This window comes from Colias eurytheme, chromosome 12 (genome assembly GCF_061535395.1).
Source record: "Colias eurytheme isolate Ceu_HAF_F1 chromosome 12, ilColEury1 Martin Lab GWU primary, whole genome shotgun sequence".
NCBI lineage: Eukaryota > Metazoa > Arthropoda > Insecta > Lepidoptera > Pieridae > Colias > Colias eurytheme.
The window spans coordinates 4,835,361-4,847,661 of NC_142991.1; the positions used below are offsets into that span (position 1 = coordinate 4,835,361).

The 12,301-nt window shown below is 34.7% G+C and overlaps 1 protein-coding gene across 1 annotated transcript; it reads left to right on the forward strand.

Annotated features, from left to right (window-relative positions):
* Nucleotides 1–516: 516 nt before the first annotated feature.
* Nucleotides 517–11,712, forward strand: Psa (puromycin-sensitive aminopeptidase). The gene is made up of 12 exons (XM_090107654.1): nucleotides 517–954; nucleotides 2,145–3,106; nucleotides 3,346–3,535; nucleotides 3,618–3,731; nucleotides 4,791–4,925; nucleotides 5,757–5,849; nucleotides 6,200–6,349; nucleotides 6,531–6,808; nucleotides 7,367–7,586; nucleotides 7,916–8,038; nucleotides 8,226–8,441; nucleotides 10,923–11,712. Exons 1-11 carry the CDS (start codon nucleotides 565–567, stop codon nucleotides 8,436–8,438), a joined length of 2,868 nt encoding a protein of 955 aa, XP_089963780.1. The 5' UTR covers nucleotides 517–564; the 3' UTR covers nucleotides 8,439–8,441; nucleotides 10,923–11,712.
* The last annotated feature ends 589 nt before the right edge of the window (nucleotides 11,713–12,301 follow it).

Consider the following 12,301-nt stretch of genomic DNA (forward strand, 5'->3'; position numbering starts at 1 on the left):
GAATATTCTATTTTACGTAGTACTGAGCAAAAATAAATGGAATCTCACCGGTATATTCTGCTGTACGTTTGTAAACGTTTTCCAAATCAGTCAATAAATTTCCAGCTTGAAATTCGGACAAACACCGAATAAAAACTTTATACACCACATCACGGACACCGCTACGTTTAACCTTTTTCATGATGTCTCCTTTTTTATTTAAATTTCTTGTTCTAAATAACAATTTTATCTCAATAATTCTCCACTTCACGAAAAAAACAACAAATTTTTATTCAACTTGACAGCTACATTGCCAATTCAGGGTTGCCAGGTAATGAAAAACGAATTAGTTCCAAAATAATTAATTTCATCTCTTTTATGTCGTACTATACGCCCATAGAGTAATATAATATATAACTAATACGAAGCTAGAATAATATTAACATAACCTAAAAAATGATTGTCAAAGTACGTGACGGATGACACTTTGAAATGACATCGATTTTATATATTTAATAATTTGAGAAAACATTAACGGCACGGCCTGCTAATTCAAATTTCTTAATTGAAAATTAATTATTTTCCATGTCCCTACAAATTTCACAGGCTTTGCGTTCTTCTGTTCGTTTGCAATTTTATGGCAAATATATATTTTGTCAACGTAACTTAGGTCGCCATTGCAAATTGTTACGTAGCATAGACCGTTATTTGGAGTGGGGTAGCGGGCGTGCGAGGGGGGTACGTATTGGCTGTGCGGGTGTAATCGGAGTGCGAGTTCACTCTGTCACTCGGTCATTACGGTATTTCTCTTGCGTACGGCCCACATTTACGATATTGAAAGAAAAAGTGACAATGCCAGAAAACAAACCGTTCCAACGACTTCCTAAAAATGTTATTCCTAAACATTACGAATTACATTTAATTCCTAATCTAGAGAAATTTACGTTTACGGGCTCTACTAGGGTGAAAGTGTCGGTAAGAGGAAATTTCATCATTTAGTTATTGCAAATACCTAGTTTGGGTTGGCTTTAGTTAACTGCCGCACGAATTTGTTGGAAATATTTATATTTTTAGTTAGCTAGGTAATGTAAGATTGTAATTCCAAAATATTATCGTTAGGAAACTTGTAGTTTTTTAGTTATTAATTTTTAAAGTTAATAATTTTTTGTGCGAAAAAAGTGCATTTATCCGTTTTGTTGTGCAAAAAAAGCGGACCAAGACGTTCCATTTCACTGTACTGTGACTTTACGCTGCGGCCGGCGAGTGCCAAAAGCGACTTTAGGGCGATTCCTACTCAAACAAAAAAAACCTATGTAGGTAGGTTAAAAAACTATTAAACTTTTATTTTTAATATCCAAATAGGTAGCGAGGAGCGAAGCGACGAGCGTGTTAGGTTAACTTTTGAACTGCCGCACGAGCCGAGCGAGCGAAGCGAGCGTGCCGCGGCAGCGGCCGGCGAGTGCCAGAAGCGACTTTAGGGCGATTCCCACTTAAACAAAAAAGACGTGTGGCACTCGGGGACTGCCGCGGCAAAGCTATTGCGTAGCATGCCTTCAAGCCACACCTCCGTGCCCGTCGGAGTGGGAGCGAGAGGATTTTTGTTACGCAATTTCTGGATTCGGTCCCCGCGCTCAAGGCCCGCGATAGAAGCTATGCAATAGCTTAAAAAAATCTACGTAGGTTAAAAAACTATTAAACTTTTATTTTTAATATCCAAATAGGTAGCGAGGAGCGAAGCGACGAGCGTGTTAGGTTAACATTTCAACTGCCGCACGAGCCGAGCGAGCGAAGCGAGCGTGCCGCGGCAGCGGCCGGCGAGTGCCAGAAGCGACTTTAGGGCGATTCCCACTCAAATAAAAAAAACTACGTAGGTTTTCACAACTTGTTTGTATTTTATTTATGTATCGTAAAATATGTTACTATCGTCTAATGCTTAGTTAAAATTATTTTACACCAATTAATTCCATACATTTTGAGGTTAGAATAGGAAAATTGAATTTTCTCCAAAACTATTGGTTTCCTAACTTTCCCCTTTTGGTGGGAGGGTCCCCCCCTCCTCCCCCCCATCCCCCCCCCACAAAAAACCTATAATACGTGCGGCAGTTCTCTAAAGAAACCCCCCTAGTTTCCATGTGACGTACTAACAACGACGCGCTAAATTTCAGATTGTTACCTCTACCAAAGAAATTGTGCTCAATAGCTTAGATTTGGAGTTCAAGAGCGTTAAACTCCAATATGATGAAGGTGGAGAGGCTACTACACTTAATCCAGTGGAAGTTAAAGTCGACGCAGCAGATGAAACAGCAACTATCGTGTTTGACAATGCATTGCCTGAAGGAACCGCAACATTGTTTTGCGATTTTGTTGGTGAAATCAATGATAAGATGAAAGGCCTCTATAGGAGCAAGTATTTGACTCCTAGTGGCGAAGAACGTTATGCAGCAGTAACTCAATTTGAGGCCACAGATGCTAGAAGATGTTTTCCCTGCTGGGATGAACCTGCCATCAAAGCCACATTTGATATAACTTTAGAAGTGCCCTCTGATAGAGTTGCGTTGTCCAACATGCCGGTTAAAGAAGAAAAAATAGTTGGTGATAATAAAATCATGCAGTTTGATACAACACCAATTATGTCTACATACCTGGTAGCTGTTGTGGTTGGAGAGTATGATTATGTGGAGAAAAAGTCTCATGACGGTGTGCTTGTGCGTGTTTACACCCCTGTAGGAAAAAGCAAACAGGGATTGTTTGCATTAGAAGTTGCTGCTAAAGTTCTTCCTTATTATAAGGACTACTTTGATATTGCATATCCATTGCCAAAAATAGACTTGATAGCCATTGCTGATTTTTCAGCTGGTGCTATGGAAAATTGGGGTCTAGTCACTTACAGAGAAACTTGTCTGCTTGTTGATGAGGAGCACACTTCAGCTGTAAGGAGACAGTGGATAGCTTTAGTTGTGGGCCATGAGTTGGCTCACCAGTGGTTTGGTAACTTGGTAACTATGGAATGGTGGACGCATCTGTGGTTGAATGAGGGTTATGCATCATTTGTTGAATTCCTGTGTGTCAATCATCTGTTTCCAGAATATGACATATGGACTCAGTTTGTGACTGAGACATACATACGGTAAGTTATCTAATTAAATAGGTAATAAACTATTGTATAGTATCCACTTGGCTAATTCACCATCTCATCATGATTTTCAAATTTTAAATGTAATGGTTTAATTTAAACTGAAAAAATTGCTAATTCATTGAAGAATAAAATTGGAGCACCGCCAAGCTCATACCTAAAAGTCATTCAACTTAGTGTGTCAGTGTTTTGTTTACATTAAATATACAACTATACATATTATACATTTTCAGAGCATTAGAATTGGACTGTTTGAAAAATTCACATCCTATTGAAGTCCCTGTGGGTCATCCATCAGAGATAGATGAAATATTTGATGATATTTCTTACAACAAAGGTGCATCAGTTATTAGGATGTTGCATAGATACATTGGTGATGATGATTTTCGCAAAGGCATGAATATTTACCTTACTAGACACCAGGTTAGTTTTTTTTAAATAAAAATAAATAATTATTTTATTTTTTCTCTACTAAATATAACGTAAATATTTATTTTTTAAACAGTACAAAAACACATTTACTGAAGATTTATGGGCAGCACTAGAAGAAGCTTCAAATAAGCCTGTAGGAGCTGTCATGTCAACTTGGACCAAGCAAATGGGTTTCCCAATGGTGCAGGTAAAGTAAAATTTTTGTTTTACACTAAAATATTTTTCATTGAATTATACATAGTAATAATATATAGGAAGAATAACATGCTTAATCTATAATATCAGCGAATCAATATAACTATTGCTATTGTCGAGCACTTACATTTACACTCTAAATGTAATTTAATTTATTACTGTTTCATTGTGTTTATACTTTATAGCCCATTGTTATGTGGTGGCAAAGTTGAAGTGATTCAGTCCATTGTAATTGTGCTTATGTGTATTTGAATGGTTCATTGTTTCTAAGTGATACTTATTATAAATAATATGTGAAGTGTAATTTTTATTGATAGAAAATGTTGTCTGATATTTTGATTAGTCTCAAGGTCATATTTTTATCTAGCCTTTTTTGTGAAGTAAAATTTACATGTACAGATCAAATATTTTTTTAATTACTGTTATACTAAAAAAAGGTAAAAAGTGCTTAATTTAATGTAATAAACTTTATGTGCCTGACAATCCTTAATTTTCTCTCCAATTAAAAGTACATTAAACATATACAGGCTATTATTTAATTAACCATTTACTATGCTGATAAAACATTGCATATGTAATTTATTTTAGTTCTATGAAGGAAAACAATGGCTTTATCTTATCTCAAAATATAATAATGTTTCTATATTATGCTAGGTTGAACAATAAGATAGTGTTATTAACAAATATGTTATTTTATATATTTAGTACATAATCATTTAATCTCTTATTTACATAGAATTGTTTAGAGTAAAATAAAAATAAAGTCTTGTTTTTTTTATTAATAATAATAAATTTATTAAATGAGCACTCCAAATTCATTTATAGTATTTTCATTTCAATATGATTTTGTGCAATAAAAATGTGCGAAAGCGTGATTAAAAATGTAATGGAACATATTATGTGGAACGTCTATATTTGCAAATAACATCTTAATAAGTGGAGTATGATTTTGGAATATTGTTTCTATAGACAAATCACCAGTCAGAGCCTCTTACGGTAATACTTGTGACTTGGTTTTATCTATTTATCGAGATTTTTTTCATTCTTTTAGGTTAGTTCGGAGCAAAGAGGGCCCCATCGTGTATTAAAATTGACACAACAAAAATTCTGTGCTGATGGCAGCCAAGGTGATGATATAATATGGATGGTGCCCATCACTATCTCTACTCAAGAGCAACCTTCTAAGGTAATAAGTATTTGGTATCGTAGATATCTGATATTGATTTGAGTTGATATATCATTGACCTAGTTTTTCAAGTTCACTTCCTCATTCAATTGATAAGCTCATGTTATCTTTGATTAAATTGATGATACATATCTTTTTGCATTGGTTCAGTGCCAAATGTATTTTTATCACTTAAAGTGAGATATGCATAACATAAATATACTATGAAAAAGTTGTAGATTATACAAATGATAAAACAATTTTATTGCATGAATTGGCTAAACAGGTTTTGTATTATTTACATAATATTTCTTATCATTAATTTCTGTTTATAGAAACAGTCACCAGATAAATTATCAAATGAACAGACAACAGTACATAAAATATGTGAATGTGATGTTAACATACTTGCAAAACAATCAGCATCTACATTTCCTACTATTGAAAAATTTAAGTTGAAGGATAGTAAAGTAAATAATTATTTAAAACTATTCCTGTAGTAATAAAGTAAATAATGTGGTTTTTTGATATTAAATTCGTAACATTACGTTTAAATTTGAAGTGCAGTATCCCTTGTTTTGGTTAATCAAATATGGTAGCTAGAACTGTTTTAAACATCTGAATAGCTGTTTGCTTATCAATACAATGATTACAAAACAGTCACTTGAAATTCCAGTAAATTTAGCAAAATATTTTTAGTGCTATAGAATTTTTACAACTTGCATTTGTGATAAGATAATATATGCAGCTGAATAATTGTTGATTGTAGGAAATGTATCTGTATTAATTAATATCGCGTATCGCGATATGAAAAAATAGCAATAAAAAAATCATTTTTTTTTTGTTTCACAGGTAGCGCTTTCAACAGTTCTGGATAAACATACACAAGAAGTTGTATTAGAAAATGTGGCTGAAGATTCTTGGGTCAAACTGAACCCTGGCACTGTAAGTATTCATCTTTACTAATATTATAAAGCTGAAGAGTTTGTTTGTTTGTTTGTTTGTTTGAACGCGCTAATCTCGGGAACTACTGGTCCGATTTGAAAAATTCTTTCGGTGTTAGATAGCCCATTTATCGAGGAAGGTTATAGGCTATATATCATCACGCTACGACCAACAGGGGTGGAGCCACGGGGGTGAAACCGCGCGGTGCAGCTAGTGATTAAATAAAATTAAAATCTCTATGTTTTATGTAATAAGATGTTAACTTTCAATAAGACTGCGTCTTGTTAAATAAGTGTTTAAATTGGTTTCTTATGTCAATTCTTATGCTGTATTACTAAATGATCTTGCAGGTTGGATATTATCGCACGCGATATGAGCCAGTACTATTAGAGCGTTTAGTGGGCGCCATTCGAGACGGTTCCTTGCCGCCTCTAGACCGTCTCGGTTTGCTTGACGATTGCTTCGCATTTGTCCAGGCGGGACATGCACACACCAATGAGGTATGTTACATTTATATGTATTTTCCATTCATTTTTAAATCAAAATTAATGTTTGTAAAGCCGAATTTTGCACATGCATAATAAATTATGATGTGAAGTAAAAATTGCCTTATTTCATGTGTTTGTTCTAATGTTATTAAATGCATCAAAATATTTTTAATTTGTATAACTTTGTTTCCAGTCATTGAAACTTATGGAAGCATTCAGCAATGAAACAAATTTCACCGTATGGTCGTCTATAGCGAATTGCTTATCGAAACTTAGCGCTCTATTTTCACACACGGCTCTCGATAAACCGCTCAAAAATTACGGCCGTAAATTGTTTGCCAATGTTACCAAGCGCCTGGGATGGGACGCTGAAGAAAAGGAAAGCCATTTGGATACTCTGCTTAGAAGTTTAGTGCTTAACAGGATGATCAGTTTTGAAGATCCTGATACTATCAAAGAGGCTAAAATCCGGTAAGTTTTTATGAGTGGATGCCATGCGGAATGGATTTTTAAAATTTTAAGGGCCGATTTTTCAATGCTTGGATAAAACTTATCCGTCCAATAAAGTATTACACGATAATATTAAAATGTCACGTAAACTGTCAAATACGGGCAATCAGAATACGTTTTTAAAATGGTAGTTTTATACATTATTCGACGAATAATTGCATTGAAAAATCGGCCCTAAAACATTGGTCAAGATAAAATTAAGAATAATGTAATTTTATGATTTTTGTGAGTAGAAATTGGCTAAATTAGGCGTATTTTAGCTTAAAAAATATATTAAAATGAGAGTTAAGTAAGTATGTTATTTTAAATATGTCGAAACACACTCCAATATTTTTGTAGCGATGTTTTTTAAATAATAAATAAATAATTGTCTGTGAGTTTCGAGAAGCACAGTAGCGGCGCTATATTATGTAATTGTCTGTTAGTTTCGAGAAGCGCAATAGCGTCGCTATAATTATGATGTAATTGTGTCAGTTTCGAGAAGCACAATAGCGGCGCTATATAATGTAACTGTGCCAGTTTCGAGAAGCACAGCAGCGGGTCGTGCCCGCTGCCGGCGGACCTGCGCTCGGCGTGCTACCGCGCGGTGCTGGCGGGCGCGGACGCGGGCACGTTCGAGCGCTTCCTGCAGCTGTACCGCGCGGCCGACCTGCACGAGGAGAAGGACCGCATCAGCCGCGCGCTCGGCGCCGTCAGGGACCCCGCGCTGCTCAACCGAGTGCTCGAGTTCGCTATCTCGGTCAGTTTGTATACGTTTATATCATATAAAAAGTTTACGTTAAAAAAATAATGATGTAGTAGTAAATAAATTATGAGTGATTGTTCTATTCAACTATCAAATTAACTCAAAACTAACATTTATTTATTCAATAAGACTTCTTCTAGAAGCACTTTTGAATCGTCATAACAGTTTTCACATTTACAACCTACTAGTTGAATAATTGTGTTTATGCGATGATTTCACAGCTGTTCATAAATAATTATGTTTATGGGATGATTTCACAGCTTTATGATGAGTCTGCGGGTGTTTTAAAGTATGTCATTATATGAAGTATGAAATATTTTCAGGATGAAGTACGTTCTCAAGACACGGTGTTCGTGATCGTTTCTGTGGCAGTGAGCAGAAATGGACGTGATTTGGCCTGGCAGTTCTTCAAGGACCACTGGCAGGAATTTATGGACCGTTACCAGGTAAATTTTGGAATCATTATATTTTGTACAATTGATTTATTATTTGAAATATATTGGATTTATCGTATAGAATTCGTATCATTGAAAACGAATTGATTGATGAATAATTCATTTTAAAATTTTGGTAGTTAGCGGCAAAACACATCCACCTGTTCTAACAAACTTAATTCACACTTTATCATGACAGGGAGGCTTCCTCCTCGCGCGCCTAGTGAAATCAACGACGGAGAACTTCGCGTCGGAGGCGAGCGCGCGCGAGATAGAGGAGTTCTTCGCGACGCACAAGTCGCCCGGCACCGAGCGCAGTGTGCAGCAGGCGCTGGAGACCGTGCGCCTCAACGCGGCCTGGCTGCGGCGCGACCTCGCCTCCACCACCGCCTACCTGCAGCCCTACCACTGACCGGTGAGTGACACGTCACTGGAGACCGTGCGCCTCAACGCGGCCTGGCTGCGGCGCGACCTCGCCTCCACCACCGCCTACCTGCAGCCCTACCACTGACCGGTGAGTGACATGTGGCTGTACTATTTAATTCAACATAGAGGAACCTTCAAATAGGTATCATTACAGGTATACATTCAGGTAACACTATCAGATATCCGTTAAAATAGTCTGCGTCGGAAATGAGACGGAACAAACAAAATAGTCGAGGGCGACAAGAGAAGTCGAAAAAATAAAAAGTTTGTAAGTCTCGGGACATAACGCTGAAGTGATAAATTGAAATAGGCTAGCGCAGTGGGTTAAGATCTGAGAGGAGCCTGCCTAACGTTGCCGTATGCGTGAGAAGTTAAGTCGAACAAGCAAGCGCCGTAACGCGTTACGTAACGAAGCAGTTTACGCTCCGATAAAAGTTATCACTTCAAAAACAAACAGACAATGAACTGTAAAAAACATTGTAAACACACATTGTTCAATACGGCAAACGGCGGCGGTAGTTTTTTACATCAATATATTCGATACAAACTTGCTTCCTTATAAATTTATTTACATTACCTAGTATACAGGGTGTCCCACTGTTGGTATACTAAGCTCAAAGGAGGTTATAGTTTTGCATAGCTGAGTACGTAAAAAATACTTGTAAAATTCCATACGCATCTTTTTTTCAAATAGATGAATTCTTAGAACTCTAGGTATATGTACAACCATAACAAGCAACCCGCCCAACTTTGCCACCAGCACGTGAGCTATCGTTTAAGATTATGTTTTCATAGACAAAATGCTCACATTAGCGCAAAGCTAGAGATGAAAACATGGATTTTCAGGAAGAATTTAGCAATCATTTTTTGATGTAATTTTGTTGTTTAAGTATTTTTTACGTGATCAGTGTATGCAAAACTACAAGTCCCTTTGCGCTTAGTATACCGATAGTGGGACACCCTGTATAAATTATTTTGTACACATTAAATAATTAGCTAATAGTCGGTTTAAACAACAAAATAAAAAACTAATTTGTATATATAGATATGTATTCCTTTATACTTGCTACGCACAGAACAGTAAAAACATATAGAAGTGCTATAATGTCATAATTAGTATGAAAACCAGTGTCGCCAAACCCTCACATTTAAACCGATAGTTATACTGACAGTACACTACAAGTAAACTATGCCTTTGATTGGACAGCTTAATTTGAGTAAAAACTGACTTAGGTTATAAATTCAGCATTTCAATATGTACCCCAACGCACCATGTTACGTTTTATTTTAGTATAACATCCCTAGGTATATTAGCTGTTTTGTTTCTCATTGCACAGAAATTCCAAATTCGAAAACATTCAGCTACTCCACAACAGAGGGCGTTAGTTTTCGATAGATATAACTATGAACCTCAACACATAGAGATAAGGTTGAAATTTGTGTAACTCAACATTAATGACATTAACTTGATATTTATCTGATGCTATGCCCTGAGGGATGTCAGCCTTGTTATCGATAATTCACAAATAAATATTTTTTGTGTATTTTTTTTCTTTCTATTATATGAGTATTATTTAGTAGTAGTACATTATTTATACATGTAGTATAATGTGTCACATTTTGGAGTATGTTTATTTATTATTACTACTAAGTATGTCTTTGTATATTATTATTATTATTAAATAAAAAACGGAATAGAATAGTATTAATCTATATTTACAAAATACAAACAGAAAATATGCATTATTTTAAATCTAGGAACTGCCGTAGGTTTGCTGTATCGGTGGCCTTTGTTAGACTGCTTAGTGCTGTTCGGCATCCAGTTAACTCGTCACGTTGCATTTATCCATTTCTCTTTTAAATTAGCCTCTTTGGGAAATCTATAAATAAATTGGACAAATGAAAGTTTAATATTTATAATGTTTGTCTTTGTATCGATACTGTCGATATGCGCCACAAGCATCACTAAAGCGACATTCGTTTGTTTATTGCAATTTGCGATAATATTCCAGTAAGTCTTGTTTGCTGTTCAATCTATAATAGTACTAATTTCTGACGGATTAAGGTTCATTTTGACTAGAAATTTGTATACAATTTTGACAAATTACGACAAGCGAAGTTATAACATAAAATATATTATGTAAAATAAATAAAAATAAGACTTACCGATGGTATGAAATGCCTCCATTGCTGATATTATTTCGTCTGCTATCATTTTTGCACTCTAATAGCGAACAACACGTCCTAATTAATGAATAAATATGGAAAAAAGGTTTGACAGCTGACAACCGACTCAAATATTTTTCTGCGCACAACTGAGAGCAAGTTAGGTGATCTAAACTTATTATTGACACGTGGGCCACGCCCACATCACACTTCTATATGTTGTTACTGTTCTGTGTTGCTACGCCTTTATACATATATGATATCTTTAAATAATTGTAAATTAAAAGTACAATTTTTGTTTCAGAATCTTATAACACAAGACTGAAAGCTACAACGAAATATCAAAGCATCATTATTTTCAATTGGGTAAACATTGTATAAGTTTAATTTATTTTCTGACATAATAAAGTATTGTATTAATATTAACTTGTTGTATCTAATTTGTTAATTATTGTAATATTATAATAGAAAAATATTGCGGAAAAGTTAATGAGTTTGAACTTTGGTTTAAAAACACTTTGATTTGATGTCATGTAAAATTAGGACCTATTCACCAAGTAAAAATTGAGTACCATATCAATGTAATGAGTTATTCTTTTCCGTTGAATTTATTTTATATAAATGCACTTTATAGTTTATTATAAATTAAACTTAGCATTTACTTTAATATAACAATACACCAAAACTTGCAAAACAGAAGACAACTGTATAAATGTATAAATTTTAATTTATGTTTATAAAGACTTCTTTTGCGATATTGTAGCTAGTTCGCTATGGTGCTGAATACTTTGTGTTGATTCAAAAATGATTCTGTAATATAATCTTAGTTTTACTAGAAATTCACTTTAGTTGCTTACTAATCATATTATAATATAGTAAGGGGATATCAATAGGCACTTTTTCAACATTCTAAAAATTGTATTTAGTCGTCTTACATTTCCTGTAAAAAATAATATTGGAAGCATCATTTTGATGTAGATAATATTATATTATAAGAAATGTTATAAAGTTACCAGCATTTTATGTCCATTTGTTGTCTTGATTTGTTGTAAGACTGTGTTATTGAAATAAATCGTACAAAAGTACCTGCAAAATGTGTTTTATTTGCATATTATACTACCTCACTCCTTAGTCCTTAGGGTATTCCACCAGAGATGTGCGAAGGTGCGTAGCGACGGATGTGTTTGTGAAATTAATCAAAGCGTTTAGCGTTTGAAGCGATACTATTTGTTATTTACAAAAACATTCCTAGCACATTATTGGTGGGAAACCCATAGAGGTGCTTTTCCAGTAATAATGCTACATTATATTAATTCAACTGAAACTAAGTTAAAATCTAATACGTAACTACATAAGTTTGTTTATTTGAACACGAATCTTAAGAAGTACTACTGGACCAATTTTAATAATTCATTATTTCATATGGAGCTTTAAGTGCTATAGCCTATATACGTACCACGACGATTAAAATAAGAAAGCATGCTTTCTTGATTATTTTTTGTAAGTCTATATTATATTACTAGCTTTCTGCCCGCTTTGCCTCAAAATGCCGTGGCTTTTTTATGATGTTTATTTCCAAAACATCATAAATGAAATGTAAAAACCGCAGAGACCTTGAAAAAAAGTTGTCGACTTTAAAAGATTTTTCACGATTTTCAGCAGCTGTAAATTTTACTACCAAAT